The 19856-nt window shown below is 38.5% G+C and overlaps 1 protein-coding gene across 5 annotated transcripts in view; it reads right to left on the reverse strand.

Moving 5' to 3' along the window:
* Positions 1–19856, reverse strand: part of lama2 (laminin, alpha 2) — a 385009-nt gene that overhangs the window by 35429 nt on the left and 329724 nt on the right. For 3 of the 5 annotated variants that reach the window (XM_087980426.1, XM_087980423.1, XM_087980414.1), the window contains 6 exons: positions 17210–17369; positions 13916–14040; positions 9584–9746; positions 9003–9147; positions 8778–8916; positions 2987–2998 (listed from right to left, as the gene is read on the reverse strand). In XM_087980426.1, the coding sequence (XP_087836552.1) occupies positions 2987–2998; positions 8778–8916; positions 9003–9147; positions 9584–9746; positions 13916–14040; positions 17210–17369 (744 nt within the window). The remainder of the gene's footprint in view (positions 1–2986; positions 2999–8777; positions 8917–9002; positions 9148–9583; positions 9747–13915; positions 14041–17209; positions 17370–19856) is intronic. The other 2 variants (XM_087980433.1, XM_087980419.1) reach the window with 1 other exon arrangement.

Genomic DNA, 19856 nt, shown 5'->3' on the forward strand with positions numbered 1-19856 from the left:
GTGCAGCAGATAAGTTCCTGTATATGCTGGACTTGCACTGAGCAACTGCTCTTGTCTGCTTCGGGGAATTTCTAATTGTGCCATATCATAGAGACTGGGTGGCAGTACATTATGTTGCACAGGGCAGAGAAGATGATTGAGGGAGGTGGGAATTAAATGGGTGTGGATGAATGATGCTGGCTAAGAGGGGAGTGTGTATCTTGCAATGAGAGGCAGGCTGACCAGAAAATAGCAGACAACTGACTGAGGAACAGACGCAGACTGACCAGGGAATGGTGGCAGGCTGACTACTACAGGTCTCCATTCTAAGAGCCCTCACTTGGCGCCTTTTAAATATATCAGCAAAACAGTCAATCCTCTATGGTATAGATGTGAGCACGGATCTTTACCTTGCCCCATTGCAAGGTCTGAACTACCCATGCATGCATGTGTAATGAGCTAAGCACTGGGTATTTATGAAAAAAGTCAACTGCCCTAAAGCAGAATGCTACCTTCCAAACACAATGCCAAATTTAGTCTGCTTCGTGGAGGTCTGCAGCCAGCAAGTGGTAGAGACAAACTGCTCCCCTTGGCAGATGGGTCAAAAACCCGAGGACACTGATTTAAGGTGTAAAAGGATCAAATGTGAGATGAGGAGAGACATCTTTACAGTGTGTGCTTCAAGTCTGAGATACACTTTGAGCATGTGATAGAGACAGTGTCTCATCAATACTGACAGAAAGAGGCCATTTCACCCACCATGTTCACACTGAAGAACTGACTACACGAGTCCCACTTACCAACATTTGACCAATAGTCCTGGAAGCTTTGGCATCACAAGCTACAACTGCTTTAATGTAAGGAGAGATATAGCCACCCTATCAGGCAGTGCCTTCCAGACTCTCACCACCGTTTGAGTGATAAACTTCCTCAACTCTCCTCGTAGCCTTCTACCTTTTAGATAAAATCTACGGTCTCTGGTTATTGACTCCTCCACAAATTGAAAAGGTGTCTTTCTATCCATTTGATCTCAATCCCTCACTTATATAGCTCTCAGGTTCCCTTTCAACTTTGCTGCTCTAAGGAAAGTAATGCCAGTCTACCCAATCTTTCTTCATGGCTCAGTCCCAATTAGACTTGATACTCAAGCAGCATTCTGGTAAATCTCTTCTGTACCATCTCTAGTGCGATCACTTCCTTCCAATAATATAGTAACCAGAACTGCGTGTACACTTGTGGCCTAAGCAGCACTTTATAATCTCTGTGGTCTTATATTCTATTTCTTGGTTAATTGAGTCAGTAATGTATAAGCCTTTTTAATCAACCTGTCTACTGGCTGTCTTCAGGGATCTGTGGGTATGCGCACGAAAGTCTCTGATTTTCACTGCTCTCTAAGGTCCTATGATTCGTAGTGTAACCCCTTGCCTTGTTAGGCCTCCCCAGTTGTTTACCTCACACATTTCTGGGTTGACTTCCATTTATTGCTTCTCTACCCACTGACCAATCATTCCATTGATCTCACCCTGCAGTTTTTGGTTATCTTCCTCAGTATTTACCATGTGAACAATTTCCCATAATCTGCATCTTGATCATTCCCCCATATATTTAAGTGCAAATTATTGATGTTGGCTACAAACGGAAATGACCCAGCATGGAGACTAGCAGTCACCACTGGAATTTGACTTCCATTCAGAAACATTTCTCTGCCAGCAACCTGTTTTTTGCCTCTCAGTCAATTAAGGATCCAATGTACCACTTTGTCTTGGATCCCGTGTGCATTCCTGGCCAGTCTGCTTGTACTCATTGGTTTTATCAATAGCCTTGCTAGAAATCATACCGATCACGTCACATGCATTACCCCAATGAACGCTCCTGGTAACCTCCTCAAAACATTCAATCAAATTTGTCAAGCATGAGCCTCCCATAACAAATGTCAAGTGTGGTTTACAAAAGCAAATTGGTTCATCGTCTGAATATTTTCCATTGCCATAGCAAAATGGTGTGGAGTGGAGTCAGCTGCATTTCTTTTGCAGAGAGCCTCCACATATTCCACATCCCATTTTGCAAGTAAAAATCTTATGTGCTCGTATGTCTTGGCTCATAATTTACTTTACAATCTTCCTGTGAAGCACCTTAATTGGGGAATTTTACTCTGTTAAAAGTGCTATCTAACTGCAAATAATTGCTTGTGTAGATAGAAGAGCAACAAGACTTTATAATCTGAGCTGTGCTCTCTTAATCTAATACCTTTAGGCACATCAAGGTACAAATTTCTGAGCCTGTAGGCTACAGGTTTCCAATGCATCTACTTTGAGATGTAAAACACTGTCCAGTGGAATTACATCCTAGACAGATCAGAGATAATTCATCTCTTTTCAAAGAAACCCATAATGGGAGATTATGTGCAGTTTGGAAAAGACAGAATGCTTACATCTATGAATGTATAAATGAACATACAATTCATTTAAAGTTCTGAAGCAATTTCTAAGAGGGCAGGGATATGTTCAGTCCATTTTAGTGATACCTAATGTAGAAAAGAATCCTATTTCACAATATAAATATACATCATATATTCAACTATAACCAATCTTTTCTCAAAATCTGTTTATCAGATTACATGCTAAACATGGGTCTTAACCCAGGTGGTCAGTAAACATCCTTAGCACCTGACATACTGCACCTTACAAGAATGAGTCAGTGGAATTTAACAATGCTCAAATGGCCAGATCAAAGCTTCTTCCCAAATAGCAATGAGTCATTTAAATACAGCATCGCTGTTTGCACAAGCATACTGCTTATTGGGATATTTGCTGTGCGTTGCTTGCCAGAGCGCAACAGCAGAAAGCAGTCTGACTGGCTAGTGAGAACAAAGCTTGCACCCATGGCACTAAGCATGTGAAATGCTGGCTTCACATGATGTACAGATCAGCAAATTGCAGTGGAATTAAGCACCTTAATAGCCAATATTATATATTGCAAAAAAAACATGCAATTGAACACTCCTTACCTGGCCTTCATACTGGATTTTAAGAATGTACAAAAGGAAAACAAAATGGTTACATTAACATAATTCATTCAGTTATTCGGAAATTCCTGACAATAAACAGAAAATGCTGAAAATACCAGGCAACATCAGTAACGAGGACATGTAATAAAGCTAGTATGTTAATCTTCATATAAAGTGAGAAAACCAAATTAGCAGAATGTGGCATGAGGATGAATTCAAGAATAATATGTTATGGATCCAACCAGCAAGCAGGCTCTTTTAGATCTAATCATGTATAATGAGGCAGGTTTAATACATGATCTCAGAATAAATGATCTCCCAGAGAACATTAATCATAACTTTCTCGAATTTAACATTCTATGTGAGAGTGAGAAACCTGGATCAGAAACAACTGTGCTAAATTTAAATAAGGGTATTGACGGAAGGTAAATGGAATGTTGGCCTTTACTTTAAAGGAAATTGCATCAGTCAGATACAATTGGAATTCTGGGAACATTTTTGGGCAACTTATCAGAGGAAGGACATATAGGCATTGGATATACAGTCTCACTAAGTTGAGCTTTCAGATGGAGGGCATGTCTCATGAGGAGGGGTTGGGTAGATTGGGTCTGTACTCATTCAACTTTAGTAGCATTGAGAGATTTCATTGAAACATAAGATTCTTTGATGGCTTAGCAGGATAGATGCAGAGAGTTTATTTCCCTTTGTGGAAGAGTATAGTACAGGGGGAATAATCTTATACTAAGATTGCCCATTTAAAACAGAGATGAGGAGGAATTTCTTCTTAGATGAAGGTGAATTCTTTACCATAGAGGGCTGCCAAGTTGGGACATTAAGTCTATTCAAGGTTGAGACAGACAGATTTCTAATCAATAAGGAAATCAAGTGTTATGGTGGGAAAGTAGCAAAGTGGAGTTGAAGATTATTGGGTTAGCCCTGATCTCATTATATGGCAGAGCTGACTTGATGGGCCAAATGGTCTTATGGTTTTATGATTTCTTTCCACACAGATCGTCAAACCTGAATATTTGTAATATTTTGTTTTTATTAAATTTCAGATTTCCAACACCTTCAGTATTTTGCTTGCGCACTCTGAATCACGTGACTGTTTTATTGTATACTGCCTTTCAAAGCAAAGCTTTTCATAATTCTTGGTATTATAAAAGATTTTCTAAGGAATTTTCATGGTAGTTTTCTTTTTAAGAAACAGAGATAGTTTTGAATTAATTTTTTTCCCCCAACTCTTGATTTTTGGAAAAGGTTTGAAATTAAATTCTACTTTTCTCAACATACTGACTACATGTGTTAATGTCCGTGAACAAGATAGGTGCTGTAATGTACGTGTGTGCTTATTTGTGTGCGAGAGAAAGAGAGAGAGAGAGAGACAGGGAGAGAGTGCGAGAATGTGTGCATGTGACAGAGAGAAAGTGTGAGAGAGAGAGGGTTAGCAAGAGACAGAGAGTGGGGGAGAGAGAGAGACAGAGTTTGAGAGTGTGTGTATGTTAGAGTGTATGTTACATGTGTGAGACAGAGAGTGTAAGAGTGTGTGTGTCTGTGTGTGTGTGTATGTTTATGTGTGAGAGAATGTGGGGGTGTGCACGTATGTGGTGGGATTTGAACTCATTTCCATCAATCACTTTCCTGGGCTTCTGAGATTCTTGAAGAAGGGCTTACGCCCGAAATGTCGATTCTCCTGTTCCTTGGATGCTGCCTGACCTGCTGCACTTTTCCAGCAACACATTTTCAACTCTGAGATTATTGAATGAATAACATGACCACCATCCCTCCACAATTGCCTTTCCTTATTTAGTTAGATATGGCAGGTACTTTACTGACATACTTTATACGACATCAACAGAAGCATGTAAAATCCAGCCCAAGATTATCACTGCTCCAAACAGTACAGCTGGCTTAGACCAGAAAGTTTTTATGAATTAGATTATTATTCATTCAAGTATCTTTTCCTTTCTCTTTAGCACCAGATTGTACATTTATATGTCAAGAGAAAGTGTTTCCTGACAATACATGATTCTGCCAAAGTAATTTCTGGGTAAACATACCACTTGCATGGTTAAGCTCTGTGAAGGTTTATTTCTCCAGCAAACTCAATTAGAGTCATAAAGGCACCGAGGTGTACTCAATATAGAGTCATAGAGATGTACAGCACAGAAAGACCCTTCGGTCCAACCGACCAGATATCCCAATCTAATCTAGTCCCATTTGCCAGCACCTGGCCTATATCCCTCTAAACCCTTCCTATTCATATGCCCATTCAGATGCCTTTTAAATGTTGTAATTGTACCAACCTCCACCACTTCCTCTGGCAGCTCATTCCATACATGCACCACCCTCTGCGTGAAAAGGTTGCCCCTCTCACCCTTAAACCTATGCCCTCTAGTTCTGGACTCTCTTCCCCCTCCCCAGAGAAAAGACCTTGTCTACTTAACCTATCCATGTCCCTCATGATTTTATTAACAACTATAAGGTCACCCTTTAGCCTTCGATGCTTCAGGGAAAACAACCCCAGCCTATTCAGCCTATTGCTAGAATTTATACATTAGATGAAGCTTAACTGCTAAATAGTAGTATCAGATGCAGTGAAAGCAAAGTACTGCAAATGCCGAAAATCTTAATTCAAAACAGAACATTGTGGAAGCCTTCAGAAAATAAGACAACATCTATGGAAAGGAAATATCGAGTCAACACTTCAGGTTGATGATTTGTCATTAGAACTGATGGACAGGGTTTGGAGGAAAGGTTGTCATCCCAAAATGTTGGTTCTATTAATCAATTCACAGAGATGCTGTCTAGTCCACTAAGTATTTCCAACATTTGAGGCTTTCGTCAGTAGATTTTGGAGTTGAACTCAATTTGGTAATTTTTTACTTCGGCAGTGAGTTTTACTTGCCATGAGTGAGTATTGGAAATATTACAGCAAATCTCTTAAAATTAATAATCAGAAAATATTAGTCAATTTACACTCAAGTATATGATACTCACTACAGTGAGTAAGGCAATGGGTAAGGGTCTCTACCAGGTGTGCACATGAATATATAGTTACCTTAATGTGTACAAGTTAGACACAAGCACAATGTGCTTTGAGTTGATTTCTAAGTACTCTGGGCAGTTTTTTTCTCTGTAATAGTGCACCTTTCTCATTATCATCATAAAATGTTGAGGTGGGCTTTAAGTTCATGCAAGATTATTCAACCTTCTTTCTCTGGTATTGCTGCTCTGTTAATTTCACATTGACTGTGTTTCATTGTATATAGATGGTGAGTATTAACTGAGAAATCACTTGTGGGTTCAAAGATTAAAAACAGGCAAAAACTGTTGCGTTAGAAAGTGCATGTTGTGATGTATAGCTCTGTAAATGCCATAAAACTAAGTAAGCATTGGCTCCAGTACTTTCCTTTTCCACTCCGCTTTTCTTGAGCATAATGTGGTAGGGGAAAATTATTGCCTGGAAGTGAAAGTAGGGAACAAAACAAAATTCAGATGGAAAACAAGGGGGTCGATGGTTATGGACTGAAGACAGGAAAATAGAGCTGAAATCACAACTAGATCAGATATGATCCTACTCCAAGGGCCAAGTGGCTTGTTTGTTTTCCTGTGTTTTTAAGATAATGCAACTAGGCTTGGAATAACATCAAATCACCAATTCTGTCTAGAGAGCGTTAACGCCATCCTACTTCATCAACTTCCCATGTCGTGGGGAAGTTGTTGGAGTCTATAATCAAGGATAGGATAAGTGATTACCTCACAACTTTTCAGTTGATCAGGGAAAGTCAGCATGAATTCCTGAAGGGCAGGTCACACCTGACAAACCTCGGAATGTTTTGAAAAGATAGCAAAGGTGGTGGATAGAAGTATTTCAATGAATGTTGTTTATATGGACTTCCAGAGTCTATTGATGAAGTCCCACACAAGAGACTATTAACAAAGGTGGAAGCCCAAGGAATGGAGGACAAATTTGATAGTAATTTGGTCAAATGGCAAAAAAAACAGAGTTGGCATAATGGGTAGTGCCTCAAATTGGCAGTCTTGACTAGTGGTATCCCATAGTGATGTGTTGGGGCTGCAATGGTTCACAATATTCATTACCATTTGGATCATGACATAAAAAGACAAATATCCAAATTTGCTAATGACACAAAGTCAGACAGTTTTGTAGACAGTTTTGATGATAGTATAAAATTACAACAGAATATTGATAGCTTAGGTGAATGCACAAAGGTGTGGCAGATGGATTTCAATATAATCAAGTGTGAGATTATCCATTTCAGTTCCCCAGGTAATTTTTTTAGAAGGCACAATATTAAATATTAGATGTCTAATGAGATTCAGGTCTTTTGGTGTATAGCTGTTTAAAATGCCTTGGACAGATACAGAAAATAGTGAAGAAGGTTAATGGAATTCCAGCCTCACATCAGAAAGGCTGGATTAGAAGGAGTATAGGTTATGCTGCAGTTATACAAAACCCCAGTTAGACAACACAGAGTATGATAAGCACATCTGGACATCTCACCTGAGGAAGGATGCTTTGGCCTTTGAGGGAATTCAACACAGATTTAAAAGGATGATATAAAAACAGAAGTTGCTGGAAAAGCTCAGCAATTCTGGTAGTATCTGTAAAGAGACAGCAGAGTTAACGTTTTGGGTCCGGTGATCCTTCCTCAAAACTCAGGGGAAGGGTCACTGGAACTGAAACATTAACTTGATTTCTCTTCACAGATGCTGTCAGACTTGCTGAACTTTTCCACCAACTTCTGTGTTTGCTTCTTTCAGTTCTTTCGGTTTTTATTTACAAGGATGATACCTGGACCTCGGGTTAGGTTATTAGGAGAGATTAGCCAAATTAGGCCTTTATTATCTAGAATTTAGGTTAAGAGGTAATCACATCAAGGTCTTCTGGATATTAACACATCAAGGTCTTCTGGATTTTAAGACAGGGTGGAAAAACAATTTCCATCAGTTGAAGGTCTGAGAACCTAGTCCAAGAATTAGGGCCAGGCTGTTCAGGAGAGATACAAGCAAGCACTTCTATCCACAATGTGAAGTGGAGATTTAGAACTCTCTTCCTCAAATTGTGGTCACTACTAATTCAGTTGTTAATCGAAATCTGAGATGGACAAATTTTTGTTAAGCGAGGATATCAAAGGATATAGGTCCAAGACATGTATATGGAGCTAGGCCACAGATCAGCATGATTATATTGAATGGCAGAGCAGACTCGAGAGGATGAGTGGTCTACTCCTGTTCTGCTGTTTTTTTAAAACTCCAACCTTCATAGTAAGAGGATATCACATCTCGCAAAGAGACAGAGCAAAAGCTAAGCTTGATTAGGTAGCTGCATTATTTATACACTCAAGTTCGAACAAATGTCTGTTTTAGTATGTTAAAGTAATACAGTGGAAAAACCCTACAGACTGCTTTAATGACATTCGGATAGGGAAGTAAGTAGGCCACTTGCCCTGCCATTCAATAGGATCACTGCTGATCTGATTTTAAAGCTCAACTCTACATTCCTGCAGACCTTCAGTAATCTTTCATCTGCTTTTGGTAATCAAGAACCTATCCACCTCTGTCCTAAAAATATTTAGAGATTTTTCACCCAATGCTTTTTGAGGAAGGGAATTCCAAAGACTCGGAACACTCAAAAATGTCACCTCATCTCTGTTTAAATGGTGCCCCTTATTTTTAAACTATGACCCCTAATTCTAGATTCACCCACAAGAGGGAACATCCTTTCCACAACTCTTCAAAAATGTATCAATGAAGAAAGATGTACCTTAAATTTTTCAATATAGGCAAACCACCAAAATATATCTTCTCATTAGCTTTAAGATTAAGACCAAAGTTCGTTCCTGGGGAAATTACGATGAAGCTTTCTTCCTTATTATTTAATACATCACGTATGGAAATATTTGCTGCGAAAATAGAAAAGAATTGATTAATCATCAAGCAGAGTTGTAATGCATCTTTTAAGTGAAAATATTGCTGTAAAAAAGCACACCTTGTTTCAGAATTCTTGATAAGGTGAAAGACTTCCATTTTCCATCATTGTAACGTCCCTTACTGGTGATATTGACTGCACCTGAGCCAAGGTCATAGCTAACCTTTATTCGTCCATTCGTCAGTTCAACACTCATGAAGTCTTTCTATTAAAATTTAGCAACATTTAAAATTTGGCAAACATTATTCAGTGGATTTCTATTCAGACATGAGAATTAGATTAGATTACATTACAGTGTGGAAACAGGCCCTTCGGCCCAACAAGTCTACACCGACCCGCAACCCACCCATACCCCCTACATTTACCCCTTACCTAACACTACGGGCAATTTAGCAAGGCCAATTCACCTGACCTGCACATCTTTGGACTGTGGGAGGAAACCGGAGCCCCAGGAGGAAACCCACGCAGACATGGGGAGAACGTGCAAACTCCACACAGTCAGTCGCCTGAGGCGGGAATTGAACCCGGGTCTCTGGCGCTGTGAGGCAGCAGTGCTAACCACCGTGCCACCATGCCGCCCACGGTGGGAAACAAAGAATTGGGGAAAAAAATTGCTTTCAATACATTCATACTGAATTTACCAGATCCCTTGTGGCAAGGTACATGAGTAGTGCATCTGCAGTAAAAGTCCTGAATTTGAACGCAATTGCTGATACATTTGGATTCCAGCGAGTGGGTCGACCAACAGCTGCATAACCTTCTCCATCAAACTGTACAGTGCCTTCAGTGTCAGTGGGTTGTGGACTATGAAAAAGGAGGCAATGTGAAGAATCTTATTGGTAATACTTTGAGTGACATAATCACTTCATTTAAAACTCAGGAATAAAGTCACTTCAGAGCCTTCACAAAATATACAATAGATGTAGAAGCAGAAAAACTATTGTTGCTAATTTTTTTGTTGTTTTCATGTTCATATCTTTCTGTCATGGAACTGTGGAGAAGTAACTGTGTACAATCTCTCCTTCCAAGGCCAACAGGCCCTGGCCTGGGATTTTGAACTGAGCTTCTGTCTCAAAGAGAGAGACTGTACCTTCTGAACCACAAGACCTTCTTGGCAAAATAAGCAAGTTAATAGTTTAAAAATGCATATGACACTCCTTTGTCCAATATTTATATTCAGCTGTTTTGACAACATTTCCTCAAGAATTGTGCCTTTCCCTATCAATAACATATTCTCCTCCAAAACCTGTCCTTGCTCTTTAGTTCTGAGGAATAGTACCTGCTACTTCCATCTTCAACTTTCTAATTGTTACAATTCCACTTCTGTCCACTAGTGCTCCAGAGGCCTGGAATAATTATCTAGAGATGACTTCAAATCTCATTGTGTCAGCTGAGGAATTTAAATTAAATTAAAAGTTTTAGGATTCGCAAAACGACCTAGATCCTGTCCTGTATCTAGAACATGACGATGAAGTTCGCAGATTGTTTTTAAAAAATCCATCTATTTCAACTATTCCTACCCTGAAGGCCAATCTGCTGTGCTTATCTGACCTTACTTACATGTCATGTCAGAACCATGCCATTGTGGCAGACTCCTAATTGGCTTCAAAAATATTTCAGTAAGTTACTCAATAAGGACCTCACTACCATCTTCTTAAGAGTAACCAGGATGAGCAATAAATGTTGGATTTGCCAACAACTCCCATTTCTATGACTGAAAGCCCCCAGACTCTGCTATTTATAATGCTATTCTGACCATCCTCTCAGTCTATACTCTTTGTAAAGTCCAGCTCTTCCAGAACTTTGCCTTCCTTTTCTTAACTTAGGACCTTAGGAGCTTATGTCGGAGCTTACATATCGGCATATGTACAACATTGGCTAGTTTATAGGGAGCATGGAAGTCAGTTAAAATGTGTAATTATTGGGTTGGCAAGATATGACAAGTGGAGTACCACAGGGATCACTGCACTACTTACAAATTATATCAACAATTTGAATGAAAGGACTGAGTTTGTTGTTAAAAAGTGTAAAAAAGTTGTAAAGAGGACATAAGAAGTCTGAAAAGGGATACAGATAGGTAAAATGAGTGGGCAAAAACATTGGCAGAGAAAGTACGTTATTGGAAACTGAGAACTTATCCACTTTGGAAGGAAGAACAGAAAAACAGATTCTAGGATTCTGGGGTACAGAGGGACGTGGATGTCTGCATATGAATTACAAATGCTGAATGTGTACACATTGGAAATGATTAGGAAGCCAAATGGAAGACTGATATTGTGAAGGAAAGATACATAACAATACAGCTTTTTTGAAGGAGTTGTGCGCCATTGGTCAGACTAAATCTCAAGAATAGTGTTTAGTTTTGATCTCATTTATGAACGGATATAAATGCCTCCAAAGTACTTTGGAGATCGCTTGGATTTTTGGGGGGGGACCAATCTTAGGAGAAAAGGTTGGGCAGTCTGGATTTGTATCCACTGCAGATGAGAAGAATAACTGGTTATTGTATTGAGACATATTAGATCCTGAGGGGACTTTTGAAGGTGCCCATGACAGGATGTTTCCCATTGTGGGAGAGATTTGAACTAGGGTACTGTTTTAAAAGAAGCAGTTTCTCACTCCTCATGGAAAGAAAAATTTTGTTTACTGAGAGCTCTGTGTCTTTGGCATTAACTTCACTAGAGAATGGTTGAGGCAGCCATTGGATGTTTTGCAGGCAGAGGTAGGTAGACTCTTGATCAACAAGGGACCCAAAGATGATTTGGCATAGGTGAGAATATGGATTAAGACCATAATCCAATCAGCCACATTCTTATTGATTAGCAGAGCAAGGTCAAAAAGCTGGATGGCCTGTTTCTCCTCTGTATTTTAGGTTTTGTGTCTCTCACTCTCAATCCACTCCTATTAAATTGGATGCCTCCTTGTTCTCCAATACTTGAAACATATAATTCAAATTGTTATTTTCAATCTTTCACAAGGTGTTTTCCTGTAACCTTTTACAGTGCTTTAAACCCCTCCTTCCTTTGTTCTTCTGACTCTAGACTCTTGCCCCTTACCCATCGTTTCTATCAGTGCTTTCCAATGCCTCAGCTCTAGCTCTAGAATTTTCTTCCTCTCCAAATCTTCCACATCCTTTAAGATTACAATAGAGAACCCATTCTCTCAACAAGCATTTAAGTTTGCTTCTCCAACATTTCTCTCTGTTAATTATTGTCTTTTGTTTGTTAAGTCAGCATAGTATACCATGGAAAGGTTTATTACTGTGAAGAAACAACTCAAACTGCTGTTATTTATAAAGTTGTCTTAAATATCAGACAAAGGAGTATCATGCAAACAAGTTTTATGGCTCCAACATGGATCTACAAAACTTCCAAACTGTCAATTATTGTCCTACATCTTCCAATAGGAAATAGTTGTCATGGAGACAAAGCCATAGGTCAGCTGACTCCACAGAAATTGTCCAGAAAGATGAATCCTCCAGCATCTGGAACTCATTGAAAAAAATCAGCAACTTCAAGTTATAGATGAAGAGCCTGGATGGTTGCAACTGAATTAGCTTAATTGTTACCCAGGGAACATTGGAAGAATTATAACCTTCTCGAAAATCTGCACATGTATTAAACTGCAACCACGCCAATACCTCCACAACCCTCTAGGAGGCTCACTACTTCTTGGCCACCCTGCTCCCTGCACCCTCCCCGTGGAGTCTTTTCTTCCAAGTTTTGCAGTGGCTGCAGAAATTAAAGGATTGGACACTCGGGAGGCAGGAAACATATTTCCGTTGATGGGTGAGTCCCGAACCAGAGGACACAGCTTAAAAATAAGGGGTAGGCCATTTAGGTTAGAGATGAGGAGAAACTTCTTCACCCAGAGAGTGGTAGGTGTGTGGAATGCTCTGCCCCAGAAGGCAGTGGAGGCCCAGTCTCTGGATTCGTTTAAGAAAGAGTTGGATAGAGCTCTCAAGGACAGTGGAATCAAGGGTTATGGAGATAAGGCAGGAAAAGGATACTGATTGAGGATGATCAGCCATGATCATAATGAATGGTGGTGCAGGCTTGAAGGGCAGAATGGCCTACTTCTGCGTCTATTGTCTATTGTTTACTACAATTATACTAGGGATTGCAGACTTCAATAATAGGGTAAGACCAGGAAAATAGGGTCATTTTCCTTAGAGTAGAGGACTTAAGAAGGCATTTAAGTGACAATCAAAATTACAAGTTTTTTATAATAAAAAACAAAGTAATTCCACTAGAAAAAGATTATTAATCAGTTGCATAGATTTATGCAATTAATGAATGAATTAGAATAGAGATGTATATAAATGTTTTTGCAGAGTTATTTTGAGCTGAGATGCACTGCCTGAGAGTGTGATGGCAATAGATCAAATGTTAACTTTAGAGATATAATTGAATTTTTATGAAAGGTCAAAAAGAAATGATGGCTTAGAATAAAAGAGTAGATGAATATAACTGATTGGATAGCTCTTTCACACAGTAAGCACAAGTATGATGGAACAAATGGAGTTAGTGACTGTAGTTGTACTCAAAGCTGACACTAATTCTCCACTTTAATTTTGCACCCCTAGCAGGAAGCTGGAAATTACGTCACTTATTTTAGATTAGATTACTTACAGTGTGGAAACAGGCCCTTCGGCCCAACAAGTCCACACCGACCCGCCCCCACCCAGACCCATTCCCCATTCTTTTGTGTATTTCTGATACTTCTTAAAAATTTGGGCAAGGCTAAACATTCACTTCTCACTCTTTATTGCCCTTGAACTAAAACGCTTGCTCAGGCACCTCAAGTTCAAAAAGACAACTCAGCACCACCTTCACAAGGGCAAGAAAGGACAGATAATAATAGCTAGTGACACCCCATTCCATGAATGAATGAACATAAATTAAAAAGGAATAGAATTAAGTGATAATTTCCCTGGCACAGGAAGCTTACTTAGAAAAAGTAGGAATACACACCTCACCACACAGCCTTTGCATTCTCCCTGTCTGTCTCTGTAATTCCATAATCCAATAGGTTTACGATCCAGTGAAGTTTCTCCCATACAGCCCGAGAAAGTGGTTGTTTTGACGACATCTGATTTCTTCAAGGAGTTTACAAAAAGAATGATAATTAAAATACTGACACAATTGATATTATCATCTGTGTTTTTTCAGTTACAAGCAGAGATTTTCTAAGTGAAAGATTAGTTTGTAATTCACTTCCAGCTGTTCCATAAACTAATAGCCACCTCCATGGTGTGAAAAGTAAATGCACTGGTGTCAAATCAACTAAGAAACAAAAATAAACAATTTGCCTGTCTTCAAATTGAAGTTTTTAACTTTGACTCCATAAAATACTCTCGATTTAACTGCCTTAATGGATCAGGAATTAAAAATCTCAATGCCTTAGAGGATCAGGCAGCCTGACTTATTTACAGATCCACTGTATTTTCAGTTGAATCAGTAAAAAATGCTGCCACCTAAATGGCAGCTGAAAAAACCAGGACCTGTTTGAGATGTAGGTTGGGCTAAAATAATGAGATGTACAGATAGAGTTGATGCTAGTTGGATTTCCCCTAAGATGGGGAATTTCAAAACTAGGGGTCATATTTTTAAGGCGAGAGGAGAGAGATTTAAAAAAGACAAAAAAAGCATTTATTTTATATAGAGGGTGATTCGTATATGGAATGAACTTCCTGAGGAAGTGGTGGATGCAGGTAAAACTACAACATTTAAAAGACATTTGGATAGATACAAGAATAGGAAAGATTTGGAGTGATATGGGCAAGAACCAGGCAGATGGGACTAGTTTAGTTTGGGATTATGTTCAGCATGGACTCGTTGGACCAAAGGGTCTGTTTGCATGCTGTATAACTCTGACTGTGTAGAGTACAGAGAAGTGACTATGGCAGTAAGTGTCACATTTATTAATCCAGAGATGGCTGCTAGACATATTAACTTTAACAGGTCAGGTAAAATAAGATGAATCAGCCACACTTCTTTGCAGTATATTTATATGTTCCAAAAGCTTATAATTAATATTGAGTTTTCCTGCGTATTTTTAAATGGCTAAAGATTGGCATGCTTTTTTTTGAAACTCACTTATGTTTTAAAAATATGCAAACAGACCACAAAACTGTCATCGTTAGACTGGACTTGGCAACAACCTTCCACAATCCTCTTTTCAGCCAGACAATTGAAAGCTTCTATTCCAGTCTGCTTTGCCAAATAATCATTGCCAAAAGAAACTCTTACACAATACTGTTGCAAGTCACACCCATTTTATATGATATGTTAATGTATTTCTGGTTAACCACCAGAACAGATCATGAACAGCAAGCTCTCTGCAATACAAGCCTTTGCCTTGAGGTTAACTGCTTCACCTCAATCAGGTGTTTGGCCACATGACTCCTGTAGTTTTGAATCCCTTTTGAATATAGGATTTGGGAACACAGGCAGTTAATGGGTCAGTGCTGCTCCATACAACACTGACTGAATCTAGAACCCTAACTCCAGGCTGTAAAGGAACAGTCACCAGTCTTTTAAATGCCACCAAGCATCATGCACTGCAAATGAAATTTCCTTTGATCAAAACTGCTAATTAGAAGTTACATTTCAATAAAACTTCCCTAGCAGACTTTTGACAAGATTTTTAATGGGAAGAAACTGCCTAAAATTCCTCAACCAACCCCTCCAGAAAGGAACTTCAGATCACTTACGCCAACTTTGGGCTTTGGATTTCACCTTAAAAAGGTAAAGAATTATTAAATTGTCTCTGTATTATTAAAATTCTGTAAATAAGTAACTCTTAATTGAATAATCACTATATTTTACCAATTCCAACTCTCCATCTACTTTTGTGAATGCCTGTATTGCAAAGCATTTGTCTCCCCTCCATCTGCACCCCAACCCCAACCCCATTACTCAGAGTGTGTAAAATAAATCCTACTTCTGTTTTTGAATTTTACCACAATGATGTTGAAATCCTTGCAAATTCAGAGCCCAGAAACAGAAGGAATTGGGGAATACATGCCCACTGTTAAAAAAGGGAAAAACATTACATCATGATTTGCTAATGGCCAAACTAGGGAGATGGATTTGTTTTGAAAACCCGCACTCTATCTGTGACACTATGAATAAAATGGGACAATTTGATGAACAATGTACATTTTCCCTTATAAATGGTTTCATACAATTCAGCATTCACTGTTTATTGGGAATTGTAATCAATAATGTGTCTACTTATGGAAATGGCTTCCAACTATGAACATCAGAACAAGTGTTAGAAAACAGCATGAATTGTAAGAAAGGCTCCCTTTAATTTTCAATTATTTTTCTGATCTTTCTGTGCAATCTGTGCTGTGTATTTGTTTGCTTGGCTGTCGATGTGCAGCCACATATTTATTGGTTTTAAGATCAACAACAGTGGCACAAAGTTGACATTTGTTTGGATTTTTCTAACAACTGCCTCTATTTATCCCTAACAATGAAGAAGTGTTTGGCTTTCAGTCAGCAACTTAGCACATCAGTACAGGAATAATGTCCAGAAGTCTACAGTCCATTGACACATGTTACACAGTGCTCAAAAAAGCAAAGCAATTAAACTGTCAAAAACATTCAACAGTACTAATTCTTAAAGATTAATACATAATGTTATAGTTGTAGCTCAGTGCTCAGCACTCTTGCTTCCAGATTGGAGCTTTGTGCATGTAATTTCCCCTCCACATCTTTGAACACAACATTCAGAATAACATTTCAGTCCAGGACTGAGGGAGTTCTGTATTCTTGGAGACCTTTGCTTTCAGATGTTAAATGAAGGCTCCACCTGTACCTACAACTGGATACAGCCATCCTATGATGCAGTTTTGAGAAACAGCAACTGATTTTTTCCCATTGACCTGGCCCACATTTATTCCTTAAACAATTTCTCTACAACTAATTATGTGGTCATTATGAACTTGTTATTCTGGGATCTTACTGTGTGCCAACTGTGTTGCCGTCATCTTACATTCCAAAAAAAGTGACCACACTTTAAGAGGCATTTTAATGGCTGTAAAATATTTGAGATGTTCTGATGTTGGAAAAACAATTTATAGATGTGATTTCTTCTGACAACAATAATGCCCTTTAGATGATCCAGTTATATAATGGCAAGAAAAGTACATCTTCAAATAAACTTAACCAAGCATGAACAGATAATTTAATGGGTGTTTAATTAAACATTTCTGCTTCATTAATGACCTTATAGATCAAATAAATTTTATACAATACCTTTACTTCTCCTGTTAGACCACCAACAAACAGGTAGGCATTTTCATCTACATCAAGAATTGTATAGCCCTCAGGCGAGACTGCACTATGAATAGTTGGGACGATGCTTGCTCTTGGTCCATCTAGTGCACGCACAGAAATTGTACCATTTCTTCTAAACCTGTTTTTTTTTGTAAAAGAGATGATCGATTATTTGGGTAGTTTACAAATTAAGACGGAATTCCTGAGCAAACAGTGCAGCACGCAGATTCAAACCATTCAGTAAATTTTACTTTCTATAGCAGACTTCAACAATTTTCATTGCATAATATTGTTTCCAGAGAAAGATTAAGGTGAGAAAATACAGTCGATTTTGCTATATCCTGTGTTTCCCAAATGCAAATTGGCTTTAACACAACTGAAGAACTTTGGCCGTTATTTGTAGAACACAACTTTCCTTACCTGTACTGACTGTAACGAATTCCGGCCCCATTAGTTTGGATGGTGCAGTTACTGCACCATTTTCCTATAACGCGAGATCGCATCAGATCGGAACTATCACATTATATCAGAACCGACCATAAATACTTATGACCAAAAATGAAAAATTGATAGGATATCAGAATCTTTAAGAATCTGAATTTTTTTTTAAATCCCATTTTCTAACTCATTCTCTCATGTTCTTATGTAAAACACAGCAAATTGATGGCGGAGAAGGAGACCATTTGAGCTATTCTTCTCTGTGCTGGTCAAGAACTTATCCAGCCTAGTTCTATTTTAGAGCTGTCAGATTGTGACCCAGTTGGTTACAACACTTCAAATGCCTCTCAAATGGCAAATGCTTTGTCCTCTACCACCCTTTCAAGCAGTAAGTTCCCAATACTGACCAGTCTCTGGGTGAAAATAATCTCTCCCTAATTTACCTTTAATACTCTCCTTAATTTACATGAATGCACCATCATTATTGACTCCTTTGCTGAGTAAATTAAATCTTTTGTTTTCTTTCTTTCAGTTTAGGTTCCTAATAATACAACATTGCTAGTTCTTAAAAGATGCTACAGCTTATCCAATGTTTTCTCATTACTGAACTCTAGTCCTACATACAAGATTTGGAGAGGACTTGCCAGGGTATATGTTAAGATGTTTCCTCTTGTGAGGGACTCTCAAACTAGGGAACATAGTTTACAAATAAGTGGACACCTATGTAAGTGGTGTTAAAATGCCCATCAGCCATGATTGAATGGCCGAGTGGACTCGATGGACCAAATGGCCTTACTTCCGCTCCTATGTCTGATGGTCTTATGGTTGTTGATGATGATCCTATGATGAAAAGGAATTGGGATCAAGGATGATTATTAAATATGAATACATACAGAGAAAGTAATTGTATCCCATTGCCATGGACAAGAGAGTGGAGGAAGGCATTTTGAAAAACAGGTTAAACGCAGGAATATCTCAAACAGCCAGCAGGTTTTGCAGTTTGGTTTTATGAGATCCGCAGTTATTTGTGAGGCACAGAGCAAGATATAGAGGCAGACAGGCATATACTTCAAATAGATAAAGGCTGAACTTTGTGGGAGCTCATACTCAGATTGAAGACTGAATTCATGAGGATTGAAAGGAGGCTGGAAGTTTTGCTTAGTGTGAATCCAGAGGAAGGGTTCTGCAGTATAATCCTTAATGTCAATTTCAGAGTTAGGAGTTAGACAGCTGGGAAGATGCAAAAAGGAAGCAAGCCATCAGGAGGGGAGAATAATTTTAATCTGGACTCTGGCAAGAAGCAGTGTGTAATTTAGGGACAATGTTACCTGTGATATGATGGCAGATTTTTGTTTGTGCCAAAAGTTAAAACTAAAATTTGCCTTCAAAAAGAAGATAATGTTTAATCAATAGCATTTGACAGACATTTGTTACAATAAAAACGTTTTAAAATGTAAAATCATGACATCTCATTTTCTCTGGAAGATTGAATTTCTCTTTAAAAGTTATCAGGACAATAATGTAACAACACATTTGCAAATAATTTACAGCAAAACAAATAGTTCATTCAGTTCTAAAGGTCCATGCTAAATATTTATGATCTCCTTCCACTCTTCATTTAATCCTATTAGCATATCTTTATGTTCTTTCCTCCCTCTTGGGTTTCCTTGTCTAGATTCCCTTCAAATGTACCCTTGTTAGCTGCTTCAACTACTTGGAATAGCAAGTTACATATTCAAACCATTCCTTGATAAAATAAGTTTCTCCTGAATGCCCTAATGGATTCATTAGTGACAATCTTATATATCTGACTCATAGTTTCAGTCTCCTTCCATGTGGATACATCGTTTCATCTACTCCATTTAACCTTATATAATCTTCAAGGTCTCAATCACATTTCTCTAGAGAAAATACCAGCAGCCTGTTCAATGTTTCATAATGGGTATAACCTTTCAGTTCTTATACTGTTCTAGTAAACCATTTTTTCAATGCATCTACATCATTGTTCACAATACTCCAAGTGTGGCCTGACCATAGATCAAGACAAGACTGATACAACTGATCTGATATTCAATTTCATCCCTCTTTAAATAAAACTCCACATTTTTTTTATTTTGTGCTAACTGTTTTTCGGTATGGCTTTATTAACCAGTATTGTTACTTTCAGTGACATGTGTGGACGTCACGG

Source organism: Chiloscyllium plagiosum, unplaced genomic scaffold (assembly GCF_037043375.1).
Source record: "Chiloscyllium plagiosum isolate Xiang-an unplaced genomic scaffold, Cpla_swu_hap1 HiC_scaffold_3, whole genome shotgun sequence".
Lineage (NCBI taxonomy): Eukaryota > Metazoa > Chordata > Chondrichthyes > Orectolobiformes > Hemiscylliidae > Chiloscyllium > Chiloscyllium plagiosum.